Source organism: Canis lupus, chromosome 20 (assembly GCF_003254725.2).
Source record: "Canis lupus dingo isolate Sandy chromosome 20, ASM325472v2, whole genome shotgun sequence".
Classification (NCBI taxonomy): Eukaryota; Metazoa; Chordata; class Mammalia; order Carnivora; family Canidae; genus Canis; species Canis lupus.
In genome coordinates, this window is record NC_064262.1 from 44,501,815 (window position 1) to 44,528,833 (window position 27,019).

At 53.0% G+C, this 27,019-nt stretch overlaps 2 protein-coding genes across 5 annotated transcripts in view; one reads left to right on the plus strand and one right to left on the minus strand.

The window, feature by feature from the left end:
- Positions 1-52: 52 nt before the first annotated feature.
- GDF1 (growth differentiation factor 1) lies at positions 53-1,826 on the plus strand. Its single transcript, XM_025458129.3, has 2 exons — positions 53-390; positions 997-1,826. The coding sequence occupies exons 1-2, from the start codon at positions 66-68 to the stop codon at positions 1,779-1,781; spliced, it is 1,110 nt and encodes a 369-aa protein (XP_025313914.3). The 5' UTR covers positions 53-65; the 3' UTR covers positions 1,782-1,826.
- Positions 1,827-2,177: 351 nt separating this feature from the next.
- Positions 2,178-27,019, minus strand: part of UPF1 (UPF1 RNA helicase and ATPase) — a 36,746-nt gene continuing 11,904 nt past the window's right edge. The window contains exons 2-24 of one of the 4 annotated variants that reach the window (XM_049098081.1): positions 24,804-24,946; positions 23,089-23,178; positions 20,702-20,869; positions 20,163-20,343; positions 18,420-18,581; positions 17,648-17,765; positions 17,398-17,496; positions 16,800-16,908; positions 16,473-16,632; positions 16,239-16,357; positions 15,587-15,751; positions 15,371-15,485; positions 14,783-14,926; positions 13,755-13,968; positions 10,542-10,659; positions 9,999-10,155; positions 9,144-9,286; positions 7,815-7,989; positions 7,167-7,248; positions 5,418-5,579; positions 5,066-5,307; positions 4,648-4,770; positions 2,178-4,055 (exon numbers count right to left, since the gene is read on the minus strand). In XM_049098081.1, coding sequence (XP_048954038.1) covers positions 4,651-4,770; positions 5,066-5,307; positions 5,418-5,579; positions 7,167-7,248; positions 7,815-7,989; positions 9,144-9,286; positions 9,999-10,155; positions 10,542-10,659; positions 13,755-13,968; positions 14,783-14,926; positions 15,371-15,485; positions 15,587-15,751; positions 16,239-16,357; positions 16,473-16,632; positions 16,800-16,908; positions 17,398-17,496; positions 17,648-17,765; positions 18,420-18,581; positions 20,163-20,343; positions 20,702-20,869; positions 23,089-23,178; positions 24,804-24,946 — 3,186 coding nt within the window. In that variant the 3' untranslated portion in view covers positions 2,178-4,055; positions 4,648-4,650. The remainder of the gene's footprint in view (positions 4,056-4,647; positions 4,771-5,065; positions 5,308-5,417; positions 5,580-7,166; positions 7,249-7,814; positions 7,990-9,143; positions 9,287-9,998; positions 10,156-10,541; positions 10,660-13,754; positions 13,969-14,782; positions 14,927-15,370; positions 15,486-15,586; positions 15,752-16,238; positions 16,358-16,472; positions 16,633-16,799; positions 16,909-17,397; positions 17,497-17,647; positions 17,766-18,419; positions 18,582-20,162; positions 20,344-20,701; positions 20,870-23,088; positions 23,179-24,803; positions 24,947-27,019) is intronic. The other 3 variants (XM_049098082.1, XM_025458126.3, XM_025458128.3) reach the window with 3 other exon arrangements.

Genomic DNA, 27,019 nt, shown 5'->3' on the forward strand with positions numbered 1-27,019 from the left:
CAGCCTGCAAGTCGAGGGTGCCCGGCGGCCCCTGAGCACTCGTCCGGCCGCCGCCAGCGAGGAAGATGCCCGCGCTGCGCCGCCCTCCTGGCCGCCGCGTCCTCTTCCTCCTCCTGGCCCTGCTGCTGCCCTCACCGCCCCCAGCCCGCGCCCCCGCGCCCCCGGGCCCCGCCGCCGCCCTGCTGCAGGCTCTCGGGCTGCCCGACGTGCACCGGGGCGCCCCCAAGCCCCGGCCCGTACCCCCCGTCATGTGGCGCCTCTTCCGCCACCGGGACCCCCAGGAGGCCAGGGTGGGCCCGCGGCGGACGCCCCAGGGGACCACCCTGAGACCGTGCCACGTGGAGGAGCTGGGGGTCGCCGGAAACATCGTGCGCCACATCCCGGACCGCGGTGAGTGGGGTCTGCGCTGGGGGCGTGTGTCGAGGAGGCGGAGACCCCGCTGTGCGCCCCTCCACGAGTGGGGGAGGCCAGAGCAGCTCCGAACGTCCCACCCGCCCAGTCCGGCCCACGAGCAACCGGAGCCTCCGCACTCCATCCGCTCCTCCCCGTGGGCACCTGCAGGGACCGGTCGGAGTGGCCCGAAGGCCAGGCTCCTTGCACCGGGCAAGGCCCCTAGCTTGCAGCCGAAGCCCTGCCCCCCTCTCCCCTCCGTCCCCCGCTGTTTCACGCCATTTGATGCCTTTCCTGCAGATACCACCTCTCCGGCATCACTTCCCCACGGGCCCCAGGCATCCGTTCATCTCTCACCCTGCCCGGGGCCCGCCGCAGGCCGCCGTGCCTGGCGCTGGGCCTCCTCTTCCTTGCAAGCGACGCCCTGCCCCCCACCCATCACTCCCCGCCCCCCGCGCGCCGCTTCACACCATTTGACGCCTTCTAGCGGCGCCCGCAGCCCCAGGCGCTCCACCTCTCCCTGGTCCGGTCCGCGATCGAGACCCTTGGCGGTTGGGGCAGGGCACGGGGCGCAGCGCGAGCCCAGCCCTCTCCCTGCCTCCCCAGGTGCGCCCACCCGGCCCCCGGAGCCCGCATGGGCCGCGGGACAGTGCCCTGAATGGACCGTCGTCTTCGATCTGTCGGCCGTGGAAGCCGCCGAGCGCCCGAGCCGGGCCCGCCTGGAGCTGCGCTTTGCGGCGGCGGAGACGGCGGCCGGCTGGGAGCTGAGCTTGGCGCGGGCGGCGGAGGGCGAGGCCGGCGGCGCCAGGCCGGTGCTGCTCCGCCAGGCGGTGCCCACCCTGGGAACGCCGGTGCGCGCCGAGCTGCTGGGCGCCGCCTGGGCCCGCAACGCGTCGGCGCCGCGCAGCCTCCGCCTGGCGCTGGCGCTGCGTCCCCGGGCCCCCGCCGCCTGCGCGCGCCTGGCCGAGGCCTCGCTGCTGCTGGTGACCCTTGACCCGCGCCTGTGCCACCCACTGGCCCGGCCGCGGCGCGAAGCCGAGCCCGCCCTGGGCGGCAGCCCCGGGGGCGCGTGTCGCACGAGGCGGCTCTACGTGAGCTTCCGCGAGGTGGGCTGGCACCGCTGGGTCATTGCGCCGCGCGGCTTCCTGGCCAACTACTGCCAGGGCCAGTGCTCGCTGCCCGCCACGCTGTCGGGACCCGGCGGGACGCCCCCGCTCAACCACGCCGTGCTGCGCGCACTCATGCACGCGGCTGCCCCCGGCGCCGCCGGCCTGCCCTGCTGCGTGCCCGCGCGCCTGTCGCCCATCTCAGTGCTCTTCTTTGACAACAGCGACAACGTGGTACTGCGGCACTACGAGGACATGGTGGTGGACGAGTGTGGCTGCCGCTGACGGAGCCAGGCGGGGCCCAAACAATAAACACTGCGTGGTCCGCTCCCCTGTCTCCAGTCTGGTGACCTGAGGGTGGGAGAGGAGGCAGTGGCATCCACTACGACCTGCTGCCAGGGTGATGGGACGACCCACAGTGACACCACCTACCCTGTGCTCCCAGGGCTGGGTTCCTAGATCCTCATCTCCAGGAAGCGGCATGTCTAACCTGCCCACGAGGGTGGGAGCTGCCCACAGCACCCCTAGGTACTACCCACCAGGGGCTGCCCGTCCCTGTGCTGGCACAGCTGGCCGTTCTAGCCTGGCCATCCAGGTGCCCCCAAAGCTCCCAACCAGCCAGACCCCAGATCAAGTGCTCTGCCATCTGCAGTTTATCTGCCGCAGTGTGAACACAACAGCTGTTTATTAAGATTTTATTGGTGACAATAGAGCTTAAAACAAATCGACCCAAAATCAAAAGTTACATTAAGCTGGTACAGATGCTCCATTTGGAAAACAGAATAACTGCTGCTATGAAGGTGGAGAACAAAGCGAACAGCACAAAGCAGAGGCAAAGCGTTCCAAGGAACAGAACAGGGCAGGCGGGTGGGCACAAGGTGTGGCCCACGGGGTGTGTCGCACAAGGGGTCATAGCGGAAACCTATCCAAACTCTATGCCTCTATGTGGCCTATCAAAAGAAGGGGGAAACCGAAAGCCCTACAGCAATGGTAATAAATAAGAGGCCTTGCCAGAAGGAAGGTGGCCTGTGTGTCCCCATCTCCCAAGTACAAGCTGGAATCTGGAGGCTTTGATAAGGGCGTCAGCCTCACAGGGACAGGGACACTGGGGAAGGGGATCAGGGTCACCAGGGCCCAGGTAGGCAAGGGATGGTCCCCAAAGAGGTGGTTGCCAGGGAGACTACCTCACCGTGGTGTGCAAGGAGCTGGGGGTGGCTCTCCCAGCTACAGCTCCTTCTTGAGTCGTGGCCCAGACCCAACCAGACAAAAGCCCCCTGTGCTAGCTGATGTGACAAGCCCCTCCCAGCCCCTTCGGCACAGAACCAACTTATTTTTGAAACTTACTCCTTTTCCCAAAAAAAAAAAAAAAAAAAAAAGCAGAAATCACCCCACCCCACCACAGCTGTACCCACAGGTAGAGGGGTTCCCAGCTTGGAGGGTGGGGTAGAGAACAAGGCAGGTGGGGCGCTCAGCATGTCTAAGCAGCCACAGGTACTGTGGGTGCCTCCCTGGGGATGGGTCCTCTCGGCTGCTGTCTTCCACCAAATCCTCAGGAAGGACCCCTGGGGAAGAAGCCACTGGCCGGGGAACAGCCACCTCCCCACCCTCTGGCCTCACAGCCAGTCCTGCCCAAGGCCCGTCCCGGGGTGGGTGGGCACTAGTCCACCGCATGTAGGAAGCACTTTGCTTCTCAGAGTCCAGCGGAGACTGTGGGGCTGCCTGGCCCGGGACGACACGGTGCTCTCTCACCACCCTGACGTGCAGGGAGAAGCCGCTGGAAGCTAAAACTGAAAACAAAAATCCTCCTCGTGATCCCGTCACAGGTGTTGATCTTAATCTTGAGATGTGTTGGTTTGTTTAAACTTCGTTTCTGGAAGCTTCTCGCATCTCCCAGGTCCGCCGCTAAGATTTGAGAGACAAACTCAGGAAAGTAGATTTTTCAGTACTCCTTTGAAAGAATCTTTTAAAAAACAAACAAAAACCCAAAACACCGTGTTTTCTTTAAATGAAACGCTCTTAGAACACAGGCAGCGTGACCAGGGCAGTTTCAGAGCTGGTGTGGACAGAACCCACACCTCCGCGGGGCTTTCCCGGCACGGCTGCCCCGCAAGGAGCCTGCTCGGCACAGAAATGCGAAGTTTTTCCTGCTAAAACGTAGTCCCCTTTCAATAAAAGAGAAACAGAAAGAAAAGAACAGAGGAAAGGGCTACTCTGAGATGAGGGTCTTCCTCCCTCCGCCCTGGTCGCAGACCCAGGTGTGGACGCGGCGAGCGCTGGGCCTCCTTGGCGAGCGGGGCTGGCAGGGCTCGCTGGCGGGCGGTCCTCCGAGGCCGCCCGCCTCCCGCTCTCCCTTCTCCTTCTCCTCGCCGCCGCGGGCCAGCAGTGGGCGCTCGCTCTGTCTCGGGCTCCTCCCTCGGGTGCTCCTCTCCCTCTCCTGTTGCTCACAGTGGTGCTTCAGTTTTAGCAGTGGAAAACAGGTATCCATTTATTTTTATTTTTTATTACCCAGAATAAGATGCTGATGGACTAAGCCACATAGCTTAGCTCTTCCGCTGCCACCTGCAGGGAGGGAGGGAGGGAGGACAAGGGGCCATCAGAGAAGGCAGAGGCCCACACAGCACCCACCACCAAGGGTACAGGGCTTTCCCCCCCACCCCACGGTGCGCCTGGGAAATGGGACCTCAGAGGCTGGCTGGGTGCCCAGACTAGTGCTCCCCAGCTGAAAAGGAAGCCGAGAGTTAAGGGGCTCCTTCTGCCAGTGGCACCAGCACCCCACTTAGCCAGCACACACCATGTGTGGGGAAGGGGACCCAGGCCCATGCTCATCCAACTCTGGCCACACTATGTTCAGGGGAACCAGAGGTGAGGGCCTGAACACCGCCCAGAAGTCCTCTTGCAGAGGTGCCCAGTGTATCTGGGGCCGGGACTCCCACATCCACCCTTCCTCACGGAGCTCTAGGACTCTTTCAGGGAAGGAGCACCATGCATGAAGCTCACATCCCCCTGCCACCATGAGCAGATGAACAGGGCGCTGAAATGACTGGCCACAGGAAGAGCTGGCTTCAGGGGACCTGAGACCCCTACTACACATTTCCCAAATTTCCCATCAAGTCCAGGTCCTGGTGAAGACCTCCTGCAGGGGTCAGCTTGCCTTCTAGTACTGGGACAGCCCTGTCACTCCGCCGTGCTGGTATGCCCGCTCCCCTTGGTACGTGGAGTCTTGCGACAGTGCCACATCAATCTGTGACTTAAACTCATCGCCAAGGTAACTGTCCTGAAAAACAAAGTTGGGAGCTAAGATGTGCATGTATTGTTCCAGCCTCAAGAACCTGCTCCAGAGAAGATTCTGGAAAACCTGGTGAAGCCTAAGTGGCAGGAGATCCACACTGGTTACCTCACCAAAGAACATACGTAACCCAGGCCAACTGCCTAAGACAGTGTAGAGAACGACAGGTTTTAGAGCTTACACCCACATGGTGTACCTACGGAGGGTGCTGTGCGGAGCCATGCTCAGGTCCTTGTGTGGAGGGCCCCCCCAGGCCATCCTGACTTCCCTGCTGCTGGCTCACCTGGGACAACTCGGGCTGGGAGAGGCCAGGCTGGCTCATCTGGGAGGGCTGGCTCATGGAGATGTAGCCCTGTGTCAGGGCGCCCTGGGAGAAGGGCTGCGATGCCACATCCTGGCTGGCCTGGCTGTTGGGGAGATTCGTCTGGCTGGGTCCAGGGAGCCCAAAGCGGTTCTTCTGGCGCCCCCCACGACCAGTCTTGCCTTTTGGGGTACCCCGGCCTGAAAGACAGAAGTCCAGGGTTCCTTGAAGGAGGTCAGCATCCAACCAACAAACCCAACTGTCCAAAGCCCAGATGTGCACAAACTCCAACACCAACGTGCTTTTTGCCTACATGCTGCCACCTGGCACTCACCTGCGGCTGGCCCATTTGCTTGTCCAAAATATCCTGGTGGTGGCATGGGGGGCATGACCAGGTTGAAGGGGATGGGAATGTTCATGGCAGCCACGTGGCTGGGGCCTGCACTAATCATGCCGATCTGGTCGTGGGTCTGGAAGTACATGTTTGAGGGCCGGCCTGCAAGACACAAGGTGGACAGCAGGTGTCACCCACCACATGCCAATGAGCCAATTGCCCACCCCACAAATGGCAGCTTGAACAGTTGGAATGTCAATCTCATCTTGTCACTGCTCTGAGTGCCATGGTGTTTCTTGGTGTACCCCTACAGCAAAGCCACCTGATAGAGAATCTCACAATTCAATCCCCACTCTTGACAGCCTCTCTGGGGCTGGCTCCTGGGAACAAGCCTTTTTTCCAAGGGGACTTAGGAGAATCACGGCCTACCAGCATCCAAAAGACTAAAGCTAAGTTGCATTTCCAACTGAAAAAATAAAAGGGAAAATTTTATATTCGTGTAACCCGCACCCCACTCTCCATCACCACCCAAAAGCAAGAAAAAACCCGAGTGAACAGACCAGTGAATGGCACTGAAGATGAAGGCCCCAAGGTAGCCCCAGAGCTAGGCATATCTCCATCTGCACGCAGCTGCTCCAGGGGCTGGGAAGCCAAAGGGAGCCAAGGCATGACAGCAAAGCCTTATGATCTGCTCCCCGCCACCCCCCACCACCCCCAAGGCTGAAAGTGCCTTATCTGGGCCCATGGTAAGCTCAAGGATGAAGGATGGGCCCAGAGCACCCTACCTAGCAACTCACTGGATGTAGCAATGACATCCGTCACTTGAGCTCAGCAACCAGAATACTAGGCAAGGAAAGGGGGTTTTCCTACTTCACACAAGAGAGGAAATGTTGGGGTGTACCTGGCCCCAGGATGGCCAGTGAGCCCAGGTGGAGATGAAGCTCAGTGTAAAATGCAGGCTGTGGCACCAAGCACCTGGGTGAGCCAGTCACCCTCTCTAGAGGCTAGGGCAGGGAAAGGCCTTAGGAGACAGGGACCTGGGAGATGAATGGGAACCGTCTAGACACTGGCTCAGGCAAGAGGAGGTGTTCCATACAGCAGGGGTTAAGGCTCAGCCTCAGGACAGAGACCCCACCCAGAAGTGTGGTCTCAGAGAGTACACAGAAACAAGAAGGACCATGCAACCAGAACTGAGGCTATGGGTGGCCTGGAGGAGCTGCAGGAGTGCCCACCCCCCCACTGAGTGGAGGCACAAAGGGCAAGGTAGGCAGGGAGCACTATGGCATGGGGCACAGGGGCAAACAGGCAGGGCTGCAGTATGTGCCTGCAAACCTCCATAAGCAGAGCTCTGGTATTAAAAAAAAAAAAAAAAAAAAGGTTTATGGGACACCTGGGTGGCTCAGCAGTTGAGAGGCTGCCTTTGGCCCAGTGTGTGATCCTCGAGACCTGGAACCGAGTCCCACATCGGGCCCCCTGCGTGGAGCCTGCTTCTCTGCCTATATCTCTGCCTCTCGTGAATAAATAAACTCTTAAAAAGAAAAAAATTTGTATTCAGAAACTGACAACCAATTCTCTGATTTCAGACAAGGGAAGGCAACAAAGAGCTTTGTGAGGCAGTTTCTGCGGACTGAGGCTTGGGAGGTCACCCCAGGAGTGATAGGGCCAAAAGCTGCAGGCGTGGGAATGATCAACATGCACAGGGCCAGTGTGGTCCCACCCCACCCACCCCTCCTCCTGCAGCAGACTCACCCTGGCTGCTCCGATCATAGACTGACCCTGGGATAATAGCCTCCCGGGCATCATACATGGCTGTCGTCATGAAGCGGGCTCCCTGCAGAGGGTTTAGATAGGTGAGGAATTTATCACCTTGACACAAGATGAACTCTCTTAAGATCTGAGGGCCCGGCCACCTCCCAGGCCATGCCTAGGCCAACCCTGAGGGGCTTGCTGACCAGTGGGCTCTGGGCCTCACCCACCCTACTCCACAGACCTGGCCTTTTTTTTTTTTTTTTTTTTACAGACCTGACCTTTGATGCTGAACATAGATACGTTCAGGCTTCACCTCAAGCAACATCATGGCTTCTAAGTCCCCTAGAGCACCCTGGGTTCACTATGTCCAACTCCTAAACACCACTCATGACTTTGTGTCCTAAAAGGCCAGGTCTGAGAGCGCCTTATAACACTTGAGAGACCTGGGGTGGGGGAGCTCTGTGACAACAGGCCAGCTCCATCACTCTCGTGCACATGGACATGCATGTCTAGCCTCAGCTCACACCGGTCGCTGGTTACACCTGCTACTGCTCACAGCCACGTGCTAGGAACACCAGTCTGAGGGAGAAGAGGGTTCCTGACCCTGTCTTCCTCCATGCCCCTCTGCCAGCCTACACTGGTACTCACCGGGTTGATGGTATTGACCAGCTTCCTGGGCTTGCTAAACTGCATAAGGCTCTCCCGCAGGTTGTTCAGGGGCCCCTCCACCAGCACCTTTTGCTCCTTGTAATAGTTCAGCAGGTGGTTCCAGAGGGGCTGCTTGGACAGGGCCTTTGGGTTGCCCACAATAATAACCCCATACCTGCAAGGTATGGGCATGAAAATATGGTGTTTAGGGCTCTACATGATGAGTGGAACACCACGTAGAACAATGAGGAAAGACTGAACAGACTCAAAATCCACATCCAAGGTGACAGAAGTTAAGCCCAGGCTGCTCTCCCGGCATCCTCTCCCTCCCTGCCTAGACACCTGGCCTGCTGGGGGCAGACAGGTACACTGCTGGTCACAGGGATGGAGCTGGCACTGAAGCCCACTGTGCGAACTGCCAACAGCACACCGGGTATATCTGAAAACAATTTCTGAGGAGCCCAGGTATCAAATGCTTCCATGAGCAGATGAGCTCAGAGGAGTCTCCTTGTTTTCAGCCATGAATCGGCCTCCTGGGAGATCATCACCAGTCCCAGCAGGCTCTGTGCCTCGGGAACCCCAAAAGCCCAGGGCACAGAACTCAATGACCAAGCTGGGGACTGGCTTCTCTGGTGGATGCTCACCCTACCCAGCTGTCTCAGGATCCCCATATGCCCCAGTATTGGCCACCAAACAAGAGAGCACCCTAGAAAGGGGTAGGAGGTAACAGATAACCACCAAAATGCCCTGAGAGGGGAAAAAACCAACGTGTGAAGTGAGCCTAACTTCCAGCTGATACAGGGCAGCTGAGGACTGGTTTTACTCAAGGTGACAAGGGGCCTCCTTATTTTCTGGGTCTCCTTTGCTATCATCATTATTTCAAGACAGGTTACATTCTAGGGTCAAAGAAGCATACAAGACCAAAAGATTAGATTCATGGATTCAATTCTCTGCAGGAACACAACCTGAACTATTGCATTTTGATCTTAGGTCAAAAGGGCCTAGATGACCCTTGCCGCAAAACTGAGGCCACAGAAACCCACCAGGACAGGAAACAAAGGTGTCTCATAGGAATGCATTCTTTCTAAATTGCTGCTTGGGAACATTCTACCCTCTGGTGCTGTCAAAGTCCAGTCCTGCCCTGTATGCAGCCCAAGGTTCAGCTGTGATGCAAGAACAACCAGACAAAGAGGAGAACCAGGCAGGGAAGCGGCTCCTGGGTGGACCCTCCCAGCTCCAGATTCTGAGGGAAAATCCCTCCAAGAACTCCTGTGTCAGGAGGGAGGCACCTGCCACCAGCAAAGCCTAATGGGACTCAGGCCTCCATACCTTGCTCTGGTCAGGGCCACATTAAGCCGCCTGGGGTCGTTTAAAAATCCAATGCCTTGGTGCTCGTTGGCTCGCACGCAGGAAAGAATGATGAAGTCCTTCTCTCGCCCCTGGAATGCGTCCACGCTGGCAATCTCTACCTCCTACAAGGGACACATGGTCACAGTCAGCCAGCTGGCTGCCTTCGAGGACCCTCTAACTGTGTGAACTGTGTTGAGATGCACTGTCCAATCCTACCAAAGAGCCTGGCACCTGAAGCCTGCAGAGCCCTGGCACCAGCCACCTGCTTGCTGTGCCTGTGAGGAAGCAAGGAGGGAACCCCTTTGACTGAGCCTGCTCCCACCGGGCCTTCATGGTCCCCCGACCCACTTTCCTGGCCTTCCTGGGTTCTGGTTGCTTTTTAACCTTGGCAATCTGTTTCCCAATGATAAACACATACATGCTTGGCACAAAAAACCTTAGACTGTACTCAAGTTAACAAAACAGAGACCAACTGCCATCGTCACTCAGTCATTACTTTACATTTTGGTCCATTTCTGCAGAGAGAAATAATTACGTTGTCCTGCATCCTGAAAGGATATACATCCTGGACATTTTATCCAGGTGTTGATACAGGAGTGAACAGCGTTTTCACAACTATGTAACATCCACTGTAAGGCCGGCACATAATCATGCCATATGTTTCAACTTGGAATTACTTTAAGTTTTGCTCTGAAAACTATCCTGAGAAAAACCTGAAGGAACATGCACCCCCCCGCCCCCCAAACTGTGCCGGTTCACAGGCCACAGGCCTGGAGGTCAGGTCAAGGTCCGCTTCTGTGGTGGGACCCAGCAGGCCCGATTGGGTGCGCGCACCTGGTAGAGCTTGGTGTGCAGAGAGCCGCTGAACTGCATGTACTGCACCAGGTAGGAGCGCTGGCCCTCGTAAGGTGTGATGATGCCAATCTGGTCAGGCTTGGCACCCGCCTTTAGCAGCTTCGTGGTGATCTTCTCCACATTTGCAGCTTCCGTCCTAAGAAAACCCGCCGTTCAGTTCCTAGGCGGCACCCGTGGGCTCCTGAGACTGAGGCTAGAGACCATGGGAGGTGTGGGGCCGGCTCCACCTCCAGGGCAGCCCTGTGAAGGCCCGCTGCACGGACAGCTGGGCTCCCCATCATTTACCAAGGGAGTCACGAGGGACAGAAAAGCTTCACACGTGGGCTTAGCAACTTTTGCTCAATAGAAAAACACACTGAAGATGGAAGGTGGAAATATGCTGTTGGTTTAGGTGTCCACAAAAAATGGGGATAAGGAAGTAAAGGAAAAGCTTCAGAAGAAAGAACACCTTAGTGGTGGTTAGTGGCTATCTGCCAAGCTGCCACTGAAGCCTGGAGATGTCAAGGGCGAGTCTCTGCTTACCTGTTCAGGTAGGAGGTGCCTGAGCTAGCAATCTCCTCTTGGCCCTGGGTCACGTAGAAGAACATCGGCTTATCAGGTTGGGGCCACTGGAAGTCAAATCCCTTCTTCACTCGATCAGCTGTCATGGGAGGGAAAAGAGGTAACACTTCACATTAGAGGAAAAAGCCACAGCATATTTTGACTGAGTACAGACGGAGCAATGCAGAGACCACACCATTACAAATAGAGGCACATGTGAGAGCAGCTGACAGCAGGCTCTGGGCAAGAGACCCTGGTCGATGGGGCCGTGAGGTGGCCATCCGGACAGGTCTATGGCCCCCAAACACCCTGGATGAAGTGAAACTCAGTTGCCTGGTGCACAATGCTGGCTCACTCACTGAACATCTCACTGGTTGATGCTTTCTCTGGCCTGTTTATGGAACCTTTCTCTGGCCTGCCTACCCTCGGGTCATGACGTCCCTACAATTGGCTTTTATGGATGACACTGTTGAGTCAATTTGATCCTGTCATAGACCAAAGACTATGGACAGATGGGTCTGCCTCTTAGGCACTGTCCCCAGAGTATCCTGGCAACTGCAGTTTTATAGTAACTCGTGACACCTGGTAGTGTAAGAGAACACCTCCATTGGGCTCTTCATGTTCACCTTGGCTACTGTGGGCCCTGTGCATTTCCTTATAACTTAAAAATCAGTTTGTCCATTCACACACCCCACTCACCCCTTTGGGAATTATGGAGTTGCACCTACTCAACAGAGCAGCCTGAGAAAAATGGCATTTTTGCCATCAAAACACAAAAATCGGGGCACCTGGGTGGCTCAGCTAAACATCTGCCTTTGGTTCAGGTCATGATCCCAGAGTCCTGGGATGGAGCCCCGTCAGGATCCCTACTCAGGGGTGAGCTGGTTTCTCCCTCTCCTCACTCATGTTCTCTCTTCCTATCTCTGTCCCTCTCTCAAATAAATAAAATTTTAGAAAACCCACAAAAATCAATGATCCATTTTATGTCAAGCTGAGAAAGAGGCCTTGTCCATTTCTATCCTTCTAGCAAAGGCAGAAGCCAAGGCTAGCTCTGTGGCGCATTAGCTCAGGGGTTTCTGGCAAATGTTTAGCCACTGGAGTAGTGGTGGCAGGGGCTGATCTATTAATGCCCGCCAATTTTTGTAGTGCAAATGCTCCTCCTACAGCTAAGGCCCAGCCACCCCAAGAGTGGGTCTGGGTGGGCACCAGCATTGCCTTGAACAGAGGTCACCTCAGGACACAAGGGGGCTCCTGTATGCTTGGTCAGGTTGTGTTTTGGAGTTCAGATACTAATTATACAGGTGTGTTTACTTAAAGAAGACTCGCTAAGCTGAACACTTAGGATTTGGGCACTTCTTTATACTCTGATGAAGAATTAAAAAAATATGTACTTGGGGTACCAGGGTGGTACCATTAGTTACGCATCCAACTCTTGGTTTTTGACTCAGGTCATGATCTCAGGGTCCTGAGATCGAGCCTGGAGTTGGGCTCTGCATTCGGCAGGGAAGTGCTTCAGATTCTTTCTTCTCTCTCCCTGTCTTACAGAGCAGGACCGGCAAAGGTGAGAATCAGTGCTAAGTGGTGGCTTTCCCAACTAGCATCCAATAGCAAACAAGTTCCCTGTGGCCTGGCTCTTCCTAGCCCTACCACCCAATGGACCAGCAATGTTCTAAGCATCACAGTGATGGTAACAGTCCCATCAACTCCCAGGACTGCACCACATGGCAGCTTCGTGGCCGGGCCGGGCACGCACTCTCAGCCTCCATCTCACCTAGACAGCAGGCCAGACAAGGCTGACATGGCAGGCTGCTGGCATGAACCAAACATTAAGAACGCCAGTCTCAGGACTCTTTCATACTCTGAAAAGTTGAGGAATCCCAATAGCTACCATTTCCATAATTTTACTCTACTGAAGTTTACTGTATTTAAAAACCTAGAAACACAAAATATGTATGAATTCCTCTAAAAATAAACATCAGCAAAATCCTTTTTTATGAAAAACATTTCCCACTAAAGTATATTATCTATTGAGTTTCTGCAACTCCGTTCCCGAACGGTGGACTCTGCTCCTGCAGCCAGTCTCTGTCAGCCCTGCCAGTAGCATGACCGGGACTCACAGATGCATGTGGCTGGAAAAGGGAAGAGTGTTTCATGACCTTCCCCACAATTATGAGATCCTGCCTGATTCCAGACCAACACTGGATAGAAGGTCACCCTGCAGGCTCGCGATGATGGTGGCCCTCCTCGGCCCTGCCCTGGAGACAGCCTCAGACTTTGTACCATCCTTGCTGGCCATCAGCATGGGAAGTACTTGCTCACCAAGTCAAGCAGAGCTTCCAGAGACTCCACACTCCACAGACATTTGTCCACCACAGATCTCATCAGAAAAGCCACTCAGCATTAGAAAGACTTGATCAGCTGAGTTTTCCAAAATTCTGATTTTCATCTGAATTCTCAAGGTTTTACCACTGGTGATAAATACTGTCAACTATTTTCCTTGAAGCCACAGGCTGGCTCTCTTTGATCATTTCTGGGAAAGCACCTGTTGAACACCCCAGGCTGAAGGACAGCCCACAAACGTATCCCTGTGTCCTTTTCCAAGCACCTACCACAACTGCCAAGTGTCTTAGTCACGCACAGGGTCCCAAGGATGTGCACCCAAGGGGTTAGTAAAGTGAGTACTCTTTGTTGATTGGGGCCTTGCCTGCTGCAAGCATGTGGCAATGAGAACACACGGGCACTCTAAAAGCACTGTCCCCACTCATGCCGCAGCAACAGCCAGCCTTCCAGGGACGCTTCTGCACCTTCAGCATAACCATACACATGGCAAAAGGGCACACGATGCCTCAGTGTTACTACAAGAGTAGTTCTGACCTCAGTTCTGTGAACCCCCAGGGCCTGGGCTCTGAGAACAACAGGGTCAGGAGTGGGAGGAACTGTCAATTCTGCCACCTCCTGCTCTGCATGCTGTGTGATATGCCCCTGCTGAGAATTCTCACGTACTGACTCTGCATTTTATAAGGATAAGCTCCCCTAGCCCACCCCACAGAGTGGACATTGCGTCCTGTACACCACTGGAGCTGAGGTGACCCCTACACATAAGTGATCGCCACGTGAGGCCGCCTGGGCAGCGACAGCAGGTTTCATTCCCAGGCTGCGTTCCCTCTAGGCCCCCCACTCTGGGTTAAGCACTACCTGCAGTGACGCCATTCTGAAGAGAGCCCTCGTAGAATATGTTGGATGGGAAGGCACTGAGCGCAGGGTGCATCCGATACTGGACCTGGAGGCGGATGGGACGGATGCCCAGCACCACCAGGCGCTCAAAGAGCGACTGAGATAGTCCAGCCTTGGCTGCTTTCTTGCACATCACCACAGGGCCCAGCTGGCAGTGGTCACCCACGAGGATGAGCTGTGGGGAGAGGCCCACACAGGTGAGGAACCTGAGTATGAAACGGCACAGACACCCGCTCATGGGGGCACTAACCCGGGTGCTATACGACCACCTGGCCATGTGGATTCAAGTAGTAAGCGTTGACCAGGCACAGGACCACCCACCACATACAAGTATCCTGATTTTCCTAACAAAGTTCACCTTATGGGCAGCCAGGGGGGCTCAGCGGTTTAAGCGCCTGCCTTTGGCCCAGGGCGTGATCCCGGAGTCCCAGGATCGAGTCTCACATCAGACTCCCTGCATGGAGCCTGCTCCTCTCTCTGCCTGTGTCTCTCTCTATCATGAATAAATAAAATCTTAAAAAAAAAAGTTCACCTTATGCCACTTCTCTTTTACAAAAGACCTGTATTAATATGCTTATGGCTTTCATCGTAAAAGCAAAAATCCCCTTCAGATTTCTTTCAGTTGTCAAGAACAGGTACTAATGTTGGCTTTTGCAAAAGCCAAGTGGCATGATGTGAACTTTCGGAAAGCACAGATATTCCTCACTTTATTTCATTTTGGCTTATGAGAGGTTTCAAAGCAATGTTTTACTTGTGGATAGCGGGGAAACCCACATATGAAACACACAGATGTGCACTCAGGACCCAAAAGAGGTGCTGGGTAGGGCACTCATCCTTCCAAGAACCCCTCAACTGTGCATCCCTCTGCTCTGTCAGGATATCATGGTACATAAAGCATTATCAAAAACAAACCCCAGCACTGAGAATCACACAGAACTGGAACAAGAGAACACACACATTTTCAAACAGGACTACAGTGAATGGCCCACCTGCTTGGCACCAAGGACCACAGGGACCATGCATTCTGGCTCAGTGGCCTGGGTGCTCTCGTCAATTAAAATGGAGCGGAACTGCATCTTGGCAAGCCTTGGGTCCCCTGCACCCACACATGTGCAGCAGATGACATCTGCATTCTGGAGACAAGAGTAGGTGAGGCATCAGGGCACCTGCATGGTAAATGTTACCAGGCCCCAAAGGGCAGACAGGACAGGACACAGATTCACACTCTCCCCGACACTTATGGAAACAGGCTGCTATCCCACCTGGACAACATCTACGTCCAGGCTCTAAGTGATCGTACTTTATCACAAAAATCTCTCAGCACAGACATGGTTCTGTGCCTAAAACAGCCTCTGAGAGGCAGTGTTGAGCTGAGGAAACCTTGGTTGGTTTGTTATAAAAGAGCAGGAGAGTGTTCCAGACCCACCTCCAGACCAAGATGTGCAACCACTGAGAAGACAAATATGGGAGGGATCGAAGTTCTTTCCCAAAAGCAAAATAAACTGATCTACAGCTCCACATACTGGGACAGTCCCACAGCCAAACAGAACAAAACAGTGCTGAGGCTAAGAGCTCACCATGAGCAGCTCCCTCTCAGCGGTACGCTTCAGAGCCCGGTACCGCTTCTCATCAGCAGATGACAGCTCCCCCGTCTCATCCTTCAGCTGCTGCAGCTTCTGTAGCTCTGGCATGCTGGAAGCATGGTGACATGTCAGCAGGCACGGGAGGCATGTGTCATCAGGGACCGCGCACGGGAGATGTGCTGTGCTTAAGGTGGGCTATCCAACACCCACCTGTCCATGTTCCTGATCTGGTTGTGCAGGGCCAAGAATGACACTGGGGAGTCGATGGCCTCACGGCTCTTGGCACAAAGCCGTACAACTTTCAGCCCAGTCTGGTGGATCTTCTCAGTCAGCTGATCCACAGCTATGTTACTCGGAGCACAGACGAGCACAGGCCTTCAACACAATGTGAATGAACGTCTCAGAGCTCACCCAGAGGAAATTCAGGAAATGCTAACTGCCAGGACTGTTGTTCTGAATCACAGGCAACAGAGCCCCACTCGTGATCTAAGACTAAAGCCAGGAATGAACAAAGCTGAAGGAGCTAAAACCCAACTGGTCTGGCGCTTCCTATTCCCACCTAGTTTTCACATTTCTCATGTGCAGCAATACTACTAACAGGATCCTGCATCCTCACCCTCCTGTCTGCACCCTAAAGACTTTCAAAGCTCTAAGGTGCACACAAGTACAAAAGTCAAGATGCGCTAACACACTGACCCACTGTGGCCTCTACCAGAGCAGCACGCTTGCTTATTAAAAGCAACCACAAAGATCAGAACTCACACAGATAATGTAAAACACAGAGTGCCAGGTAAGAGGGGCCCCCAGGCATCCCAGCAGACAGGTCTCCCCCACCCCCACCTTGGGTGGTGTTGAGCCCTACCCATTGCCCTGCCGAGCAAGGTGATAGACGATGGTGGCAGAGGTCACTGTCTTCCCTGTGCCTGGTGGTCCCTGGATCAGGCTCAGCGGTCTTTGCAGCACAGTCTTCACAGCATAAACCTTCAGATAACAGATAAGTGCTAGGCTGCACCCAACCCTGGGGAATGAGGGGGGCTGCCCATCCAAGCAGGCTCTGCCAGCCAGGCCCCTTCTAGTCCCCAGAATGGGTGAGAACCTGAGAATGGTTGAGGTCGGGGAGCCCCTGTGCCGTAAAGCGTTTTGGCAGCTGGCACTTAATGATCACATCCTCCACCTCATGCCCGAGCAGTTTGTGGTAGATGTAGCCCGACACAGAGGTCTCATCCACGGCGAACGTTTTCAACGCACTCTGCATCCTGGAAGGAAAACTCAGGGTCAGGGACCCGCACGACCATGGAGTGTTTGGTGTGAGGCCTGGCAACTGCAGATGAGAATCATCCAGATGGTGGAGGCGGCAGCTGTGCCACCAGCAGAGCACTGCAAAACAGATGCAGTAGTACCTGCAGGGGCAAGGTGGACATACCTATCAAAGGAGGTTGACTTCCATACGAAATCCACCTGGAAGTTATGAGTCACCTCCACAGGTGCACCCACACTGCTCCGAAGCTCAATGGCGATCTCATCGCCATAATCTGTGCCACTGAGTTAAGTTTCATCATTGTCAAAAGCTGGGTTTACCTTTCTGAGGAGCCTTCATTCAGCTACTGAGAAAAAAGACCCTCCCCTGTGCCCAGCACAGAAAACCCAGCCCACCTGGCCCATGTTCTCACTGACAGTCACCACCATGGTGTCTGCGCCCCCCTACTGCCAGCTCCTGCAATCCTGTGAGCACTGGGGCAGCACCCAGCATGGAGCAGGCCAGGATTCTGGTGGAGCCTCCAGAGCCCCAGGGCACAGAGCTGGGCAGGCCCTGGCCTCAGGCCAGGCAGCTCTTTGATCAGTTTGATACACATGGTGCACCCTCAGAGTACAACTGAAGAAAAGACTCAGTGGCAAACCCCATCACTCAGAGGGACTCCCACCGCCCCCAGCCACCCGCGGAGCCCTTTCCTCCCCGAGGCGACCCCCACACAGGCCACCTGTGCTCAGGATGAACTCGTCCTTCTTTACACAAAGGATACTATCAGGGACCTTGATGACGTGGCCGATCCCTTTCCAGAGGGGTGCCAGATCCCCTTTGTACCTCAGGCATATCTCATCCCCCTGCATGAGCCGCATGTCTTACAGAGAAAACACAGCAAGAAAGTTAGCGTTTTCAACATGTGCCAAGGCTGCCACCATGAAGAGTTCAAATTAAGGGACACTTTACAAGGGTGAAACTAGGAATTTTATGCTACTTATGGTCACAAATATTTTAAAACTTAAAATCACCTCTTAACCAAATTATGACTAAATCCTCATTACCAGAGTCAGTCTTGGGCAAAGTGAAGTAGGCGATTCTCTTCTTGTTAAGGCCCAGGTCCCACCTGACCGTGATGTTATCTTGAGTCTGAGCACATGAAAAATAAGAGCCCTGTTAGCCTGAGACACAGACACGGGCCTGGACTCCTCGTGTCTGGGTTTCCACAGGTGTGTGCCCTATGGCGACCTTACGAGCCATGATGTCAGGGTGCAGCACACAGCACCCAACAGCCTGCAACACCAACAAGGGCACATCCGGGAGAGAAGCCATTAGGACCCCCAGAACCCGCTCAAGATGACCAGGAGACCCCCACACGACGTCTGCTCTCAGAGGTGGCTTTTCTGTGAACCGTGGAGGGAGAAGGAAGCTGGTGGCCGATCCTCAGAGCTCCCGCTTCCTACATGTGTTCTTCAGGAGACTGGTACAAGGAGTGCCCTCAGCGTGCCATGGGCTCCTCAGCTCCGACTCTCATAGCCGTGGGCAAAGGCTGTGACCCCAACTGAGAGGGGGGATTTTTGTTGGATTTTAAATCAGAAAACACTCGGTGTTTAGCTCTGAGCAACCGGGCGTCTGCCCAAGGGTCACTCCCTTGCCTGCCCTCAATCCACCATTCCGTCTCTCAGAGCACTGCGCCTCTGCCCATGTCAGCGTCCGCAGTTTGCAGAGAAAACCGCCCTCCCCAGACCTTAGGAGAGACGCTGGGTTAAAATGACCGAAACCCTCCTGCACACACCACATCACCTGGGACTCTTTCAGTTTCTTATCGTAGTCGGCCTCCAGCTTGACCAGAGGGCCGAATATGTTCTGGTACTGGTAGGCATCCTCGTACCGCAGGAGGACATGCTGCGGCTCCTCGTCCACGCCTGGCTTCTCCAGGTCCTCCAAAGTGGCAGAAGGATTTTCCTAGAAGACAAGCACCACAACTGTTCTTCCCCATTTTCACCTACATACAAAAGGAAGTACACACGGGCTCACTAGTCATTAGAAGAACAGGCCATAGCCACCACCTATCAGAACAAGCCAATGTCAGCCTGTCATTCAGAGAGCACTGGTGGCTGGTGGTGTCCACCCCACTGAAGAGAGCCCTCATGTGATAAAGTGTATGTGGCACAGGGAGGTGGACACGGGTCTGGGTCTTTGCTCCCCCTTCAGCTGTCACCCCTATTCTTCCCTTGCCCAGGGCTACACCAACAGGGTGAATACTAGCAAAGACACCCCAGGTACACAGCCTGACACACCTGTATCAGCAAGTGACTATATTCTCCAACAAATGCCTAGTCCCTGAACTGGGAGAGAGAATACCTCTTTTGGGCTGCCAGAAAGACCACTAGTCCTCTGGCTGTGTAAACAGAAGAGGAGGCCCAACTTTTCCCCCCACCCCAATTTCCTCCTGACCCTGATTAGGGGCGATACACTCGTCCCTGGCAGGGACAGAACAATATCTAGGCTGTGTGGCTATAAACAGAAAAGGTGAAATAGTTCTGGCCATCTGAAAACTGAAGTAGAAAGGTACCTTGCTAGATGACAGTTGAGAACTATTCTGACTTGCACTCAAAGTAAAAATAAATTCACATTTAAGATTTTGGATTATTGGGGGCAGCCCTAGTGGCTCAGCGGTTTAGCACCACCTTTGGCCCAGGGGCAGATCCTGGAGACCCGGGATCGAGTCCCACGTCGGGCTCTGTCTCTGCATGGAGCCTGCTTCTCCCCCTGCCTGTGTCTCTGCCTCTCTCTCTCTCTCTCTCTGTCTCTCATGAATAAAATCTTAAAAAAAAAAAAAAAAAAAAAAGATTTTGGATTATATGGGCTCCTAATTAAAGTTTCTAGCCCAATTACAAAAACTTTATCACAAAAGCTGAACCAAAAAAACAAAACAAACAAACGAAACAAAACAAACCAAAAACAAAAACAAAAACAAAAACCCACCAAACCAAAAGCTGAACCAGAACCAGAGAAGGGCTTTCCTGGAGAACTAGGTCTGTCACATGGGGTTGGCACTGAACCACCCAAGCTGGAAGCCCCTCCTCTTCACTCATCCAGCTGCTGTGGGCCCTGCCTCTCTGACCTTTGTGACCTAGATCCCTTCTTCCCTGAACATTCACCCCTGGCTTCAGACACGTCACAGGGCCAACGAGATCTTAAAGAATCCTCACAGTCCTGTCTCCCCAGGACTACCTCCTCTTGCCATGTCCACCCACAGCCGCCCATAGCCGTCCACAGCCAGTTCTGGTCTTCCTCCTTCCCACCACCCACCCTCACCCTCTGCAACAAGAGAAAAATTCCAGCAACCGGAGCTATCCGTTCCCAGAGGCCTGGCAGGAGGTGCCTGTGGGATTCCACCACGGGGCCATTCCAGGTAGAGATGGCAGTCTCTCCCTGGAGTTCCTTCCAGAATCTCTCCCGTTGTGAAGCTAGTCACTCCCAGCAGCTCTCCTTGGACAAGAACAGTGCTGAGGCAGATTTGCATTCTCAGCAGGCCCTCACCTTCCAGAGCTCCTCCAGCTTGTTGATCTGCTGGGCGGTGATCTGCCGAGCCCGCAGCTGCTCCTGCTCAGAAGGGATCTTGACCAGCCAAGAGAGGAAGCAGCGGTCCTGGATGAGGGGCTGCCACTGGGAGCTATCCCAGTTGATGTCCTTCAGGCTGCTCTGACTGGCGCAGGGCTGCCTACAGAAACCAAGGGCAGGGGAAGCCAGGGTGAGGGTGATTGCCACCCCCAAGGCTTACCTTTTATCCCAAAGTGACGTTCCTTGCATTTTATTATGTGATCATATTACCTTTAAATTGCTAGTAATCACTGCCTCTCCCCATGCACTTGAGCTCTGAACTCTTAAAACTCCTTACACTGTTTTTACAGAATTCTTTTTATGATTTAACCAGAACACACCCCAAAAGTTATTCAACATTCCCAGTTCTCTTAACTAGCCCCAGCCCCCAAATATCCTCACACCTCTCTAATGGGCAGAACAGGGCCTACTGGGGCCAAGTGCCTCCACCCCCTCTGAATGGGGGGCTCCGCCCTCACCTGCACAGCAGCACCACTACTGAGTCAGCCTTGGCAGGGATGAAGCCAAGGAGGAAGACATTGCGGCAGCCACAGTTGTAACATTCCAGGACTGTCTCCCCCAGGGGCCCATCCTTGTGCAGAGTCACCTCTTTGCATTTTGCCCTCACGAGGTGATTTACAATGTGGCTGAAACCAGGAAATGATAAATAGTTAACACCCAAAGTTTGGCTTTTCACCACTTCCAATTTTCGAGCCCCCCGTTAAAAGTTCCGGTACCGTTCACAGTCCATTAGCAGGGGCGGTCACACCTCATCCATCTGGCATCCCAGGGGGCCAGCCCGCCCCTGAACTGGCTCCCCACTGAGCGCAAAAATCAATCCGACTTGAACAGCCTTTAAGGAAAACTTTCCTAACACGTTTCACATAGTTCCTGCTTCTTTTTTTTTTTTAGTTCCTGCTTTCTGAAATCCTACGTATGGGGCCTGAATGAACCTATCAGTGGGGCCAAGGCTGCTGTCCCGGAGAGGCAGGAGGCCTGCCCCTTCCTCTGCTCCTCTCTGCTTGCTGAGGCTTCTGGGCTGCTGCTGCTCTCAAAGAAGTTGCTTCTCCAGGCCCCTGTGCCTGCTTCCAGGAGCAACAGCCCCTCCTAATTTGCTGCAGGCCAGGAAACTTGATAACCAAACGTATTAGAAACCTGAGGACAGTAAAAAATATAGAGCAGCGGGGCTCAGGGCTACTCTCAGGAAGCACAGGGCCCGCTCTGAACTGTCTGAAACCCCACTGTCTCAGCTCTTTCCTTGCTGCTGGGCGGCCAGGACTCTACTGTCCTTCCCATTTCCGGGACACAGCTCACCTACACCTGGGGCTTGCGAACTCCACCCTAAGACAATCCAGCCGGGCATGTAGCCCACAGGTGGTGCTTGGCTCTGTCTTAGGCTCTCCCAGCTACCTACAGCCTTGCTGCGGGTTGGTCAGACACCAAGCACACCTGCCAGGCTTCCAGACTGCCCTGCTGCTGCCCTCCCTCACCTCGGGGAAACCCCTTCTGTGACAAGCTTTAGCTCAGATGCCACATTTTAACTCTCTCTAGCTTCATGAAGCCAGCTGTCACCACTGTGCACCCAGAGAACATCCACTCTTCTGAAGCTATCACAACCAGGCATTTTTACCAGACTGATTTCCTCTTGTCTTTTCTGCACCTGCCCCACAGGTTACACTGGAAGCTCCCTGAAGGTTAAGTGCCCCATAATTTTTACAATCTGGTCTCATGCAAAAATGCAGTGTGGTTCACAGTCTGTTTTCTCTTAGAGGCCTTTTGCTCACTTCTCTGATCTTGGCTCTACTGACCGGAAGCTGGGGTTGCCAGCTAAGAAGTTTTAATTGCTTTTCCTGCAGGAGAGGAACTAATGCAAACACAGTAATGCTGAAATTACCCAGAACATTCTGAAAATGGGATATGAATCCGGTTACCCTGAAGATGCTTTTCCTTTCAAATCTTTAGAATTAAGTATTAGCCCACTTTCTTGCCTCACTCAGAACCCTACAATTCGCACTGCTAACTCTAAGATGACAAGAGATCTGACCACTGTGTCCTTAGGCAGCACGCATGAAATGGTGAAGCCTGGAAGACACAGGAAGGGTGGGGACTCTGTGCAAATATACCTGCCTATGGGGTTTTGTCACTGTATGTCTCTACAACATGACTCCCAGAAGATGCTCCTTTCTTGCTGACAACCTGGAGCCCTGTCTCACAAGACTGTTCCACTTCTCCAGAACAGTGGTGTGAGTTGTCACACATCACAGCAGCTCTGGAGAAGCCACCAGGACTGGACCCTCTCTTGGAATCCAAGCACCAGCACAAAACTGGTCTCACCCCAAACACGAAACAAGAGACCCAGTCACAGCTGCTGCTGATCAACAGCAGGAAGGGAAGCCCAGAGACGACGGTCAAGTGAACTTAATTTAATCCGATGATTCAGGATCTGGCCCGTATTAGCCTCAGGACTGCTCCGATGAGCTAAGGCCAGAGGGAGCCTTCTCAGGAAGTGGCTCCCATGGATGCCCATTACTGTCTTGGGAACATCCTCCCCAGGCACCCAGTAATGAAGATGAACGGGCGTGCCAGGAGCTCATCTTGCAGAAAAATATAAATAAAAACGGGGAAGGAGAATTAAGCCAACCCTACTTGCATAATAAAAAGAACCACAGAGAATAAATCAAGGGTAAATACATTAAGGCATTCACACACCACCATCTGTTTCAAGTTAAACCAGTCACAGAGGAGGGGAAAAACCAGGTTTGTTAGCGTGATTTTATATTGTGCTTTTGCTTCAACATTTCCATAATTTACACACAAATCTGAGCACAGCATTGATTAAAGACACATGCACGGTCTGATTATCTACCTGCCAGAAGTATTTCCACGCCCGTTACAGAACCACTTCTTGCTGGTGTTACAGTAAACCACGCAAGCAGGATCGTGTATTCCGCAGTAACTAAAAAAGTCAAAACATCAACAGTTAAATCTGGAAGGTCTCTCTCTGGTTTTAATTTGGCAAGATGTAAAATTCTTTCCTCTTACAACATTTTTAAATTTTTCATTAAACACATACTCAAACCCAACAATCCCACTAGCAAAATCCAATCAGTTAGCGGCAGAGACTTCCCAACCCCGACAAAGCAGGGAAGGGGTACAGGGGGCCGTGGAGGCTTCCGAGAGAAGCCCTAGGCAATAGCAAAGCCCCTGCCAGGTGAGGGGTGAGAGCTGTGGAAAATGCCAGGGGAACCCAATAACAAGGTCTGATACCCCAAAACAACCCCTAGCCACCCCGCTTTGGCCTTAAGTTTCAGGAACCATGACTTATAAGCAGGGAAATCAGCATCCCTGGCTCTGGACACACAAGTCGAGCGGTGCATTCACAAGGCACTCCACTCTCCAGCAGAGGGCGCCATGCTCCCGGGAACGCTTTGCTCATACCCAGCAGCAAAGGGTCTCTGGCTGACTTGAGCTCAAGCTTACAAGGAGCACCTCAAGAGAGCCCCCAGCCTCATTCTTCTGAAAATCAACATATCAAAAACAAAAAATGGCTAACAACGGAGTTCTTTATGTGTATAAAACCAAGACTGAGTCTCAAGAATGTGCTCCAGTCAAGAACCTTCCCCCTCCAACACCCCACACCATGGGGATAGCTTGGAGGGTGAGGGGTGTCAAACTTTAACCACCTGCAGCTTTACCAGAACCACTTCACCAGGATTTGTGCAGATAACAGGAATACTAACACATACGTAAAATCATTTGTAAAGGAGTGAAAAAAGAGCCAAAATAAAGTTAAAAACAAAAAGCCAAAATAAAGTTTAAAAAAAAAAAAAAAGAAAAGTCTGCCCACTGAGCAGGGGAAAGAGCAGCACTCTGTCCTGTGGCAGGCACAGACTTCAGAAGGTCAGCATGCCTGGGAGACAGGCAAGACAGTGCTGGAGCCCAGGCCCAAAATGGCACTGACTTGCCAGGTGCCCTGAACAAGACCAATCACCTCTTTTGGTCTCAATTTCCCTGTCTACGTGTAACAAAAAACACGAATAAGTCCATTCTTAAGGGTCCATCCAAATATAAGGGATAGGTCCTGCTACAAATGAGAATTCCAAACTTGGTCAACAAGTAGTTCTATCCACCGACTATTCAATTCTAATTTTTCAGAAGTTTTGAACAGATCAGAGAGGCAGATATGTTAAAGTATCCTATGATCATCTCTTCCTAAGAGAAATCTTAGCTGCTTTTTACCCTCTAAACCCAAGGTAAACCCTTTTTACCCTTACACCAAATATAAGTAGTTCATTTCAAATGAGTGAGTAGGACAGGTACTGGGAACCACGAGGACCTGACAGAAGGCAGAGAAGGGAAGCCTCTCCCCTACCCTCTGGGGGAATGAGGGTATGAGGGTGCTGATCCCATCCTCCTGCCCAGTAACAAGGACTATGTATATATAGGCCTGAAGAACCTCCTTATTTTTGTAATACCAAATGTCACAGTCTACAGTCTTAGATGGACTTCTAAAGCCAGCAAATCCACCTGGAATGCAAAAGCTCTGGGAGGTGAGTCTGTGCCTCTGCCATCCGCCCTTACCTGCAGGCATGTACAGGGAGATCCTTTGTGTAATAGGTATCTTCTTCATCTTCTTCAAAGTTCAACTCAGCCAACAACTGGCTGGTCTTGGCCACGCTGTCATCCACGGCCCCATTCTGCAGAATGCCCTCTGGTCCACCGACCTACAGCAGAATAGCAGCATCACCATGCAAGGCTGCAGCTCTCGGGCCTTAGCCCAGGCACATGGCTTCTCCCCAAATGTGCTCCCCACAAGCACCTTTCCATGAAGCACTGGCCTGCTCACTACTTTGAAACAGTTCAGCTTCTTCTGATTGGAGTTTTCCCACTCTCTACCTCCCTATTTAACCTACCTGGTCAAAAACAGGGTGCTGGTGGCCTAGGTCATCCACCATGCCTCTTGCATATCCAGGTCCAACCCCATCTGGTCACGGAGACATGACCCAACCAGGATGCTGAAGAAAACACTTCGTTCCCATGACTGAGGGCCACAAGGAGCAAGATGACTTTTTACAAAGCAGTTGCAATCCCTCTGGGGACAGTTGCACATGTCAGGCCAGACAGCCTGGAATCCCATCACAGAGAAGGGTCCTGTCAAAGCCTAAGCCAGAAGTAAAGGTTGTGTACACTGGAGATGTGGGACAGCAGTTCTCTCATTAGTATTTCCTCCACTGCCAGTTTCCCTCTCTGGAGGGCAGCCCTTCTTCATTATGAATCAGAAGTTCAATGTTTAAGACAATCTTCCGAAATGAGGCTATAAACTTACTCCACATATTACCTTTTGTATGTTACAACAGCAAAAGCATAAAACAGGCGATTTTAACAGTAAGCCATGAATTTCACAGGCACTTCTCCTGAGCTCAAACGTCCATTCAGAGGCACATAGATTCAGTTTGCCAGAGAGTAACAGGCATTCCTAAAGCCACCTCCAGGAACCTCAGGTTGGCGGTCAACAGTCCTTGTCATCTCTCCCCACAGAAGGAGATGACACATCTCCCACACAAGGCTGGGTCAGGCAGCAGGAGAGTGGAGTGGTGATGAGGACAGGGAGGAATGACAGGACAACCCCAGGGCAGGCACCAGGTCTCTCTGTGAGACAAGATCTGACACTGGTCTCCTTCCCTCAAAAAGCCCCTGCCACCTGAGCTATGCCATGTGGGGCCGCTCAAGCCAGCAGCGCCTGTAGGGCCTTTTTCCCTGTCCACTGCTCCAGCCAAGGCACCTGTAAGATTCTAAAGACAGCAGCTCAGGGGCACCTGGGTGGCTCAGTCGGTTGAACGTTGGATTCTTGGTTTCAGCTCAGGTCATGATCTCAAGGTGGTGGGATTGTGCACCCCCCACCCCCCACATCGGGTTCTATGCTGCTCAGTTTGGTTAGGATTCTTTCCCTCCTCCTCTCCCTCCGCAGAGTGTTCTCTCTCAACAAAATAATATCTTTAAAAAAGAGATAAAGATAGCAGTTCTCTTGGGAATGCAGAAGTCCAGAATCAGGAGTGCTATGCCCCTCAGGGGGTGTTCCAAAAATTGCAGTGGTGCATTTGGGTTGTAAGTAGGAGGTCTAAACCTGTGTCTATAATGGTCTCAGCCCAGACCAGAACCCTATTTCACAGCCTCTTCCACTACTTTAATGTACTTTTTTCAGGTAGGCAACAACCAATTGAAATGCAAGAAAACCATGCTTTGTTCGAAAAAAGAAAAAGTTTTTTCAAAGAAAAATCAAAATTAACTTTTGGATTTTAATGCAGGTAAGTTAGTGCTATAACATAATCATTAGCATTTGTGAATCCCTGATATCTTTTTAAAATTATGGTAAAATACACACAATATAAACTGTACCATTGCAACCATTTTTAAGTGTACAGCTCAATGGCATTAAATACATTCGTATTATTCTGCAACCATCACCATCATCTATCTCCAGAACTTTTTCATCTTCCCAAACCGGAACTGTCCCTATTAAACACCAACTCCCCATTCCCCTCCCCCAGCCCCTGAAGCCCCCCATTCTAGTTTCTGTCTGTGAATCTGACTACCCTAGAGACCTCATATAAATAATCTCATAGCATTTGTCTTTTTGTGACCAGCTTATGTCACATAGCATAATGTCTTCAGATTCACTCATGTTGTAGTAGGTGTCAGAATGTCCTCTTTTAAAGCTGGTGCACCTGGGTGGCTCAGTCAGTTAAGCATCTGACTCTTGATTTCAGCTCAAATTATGATCTCAGGGTTGTGAGATC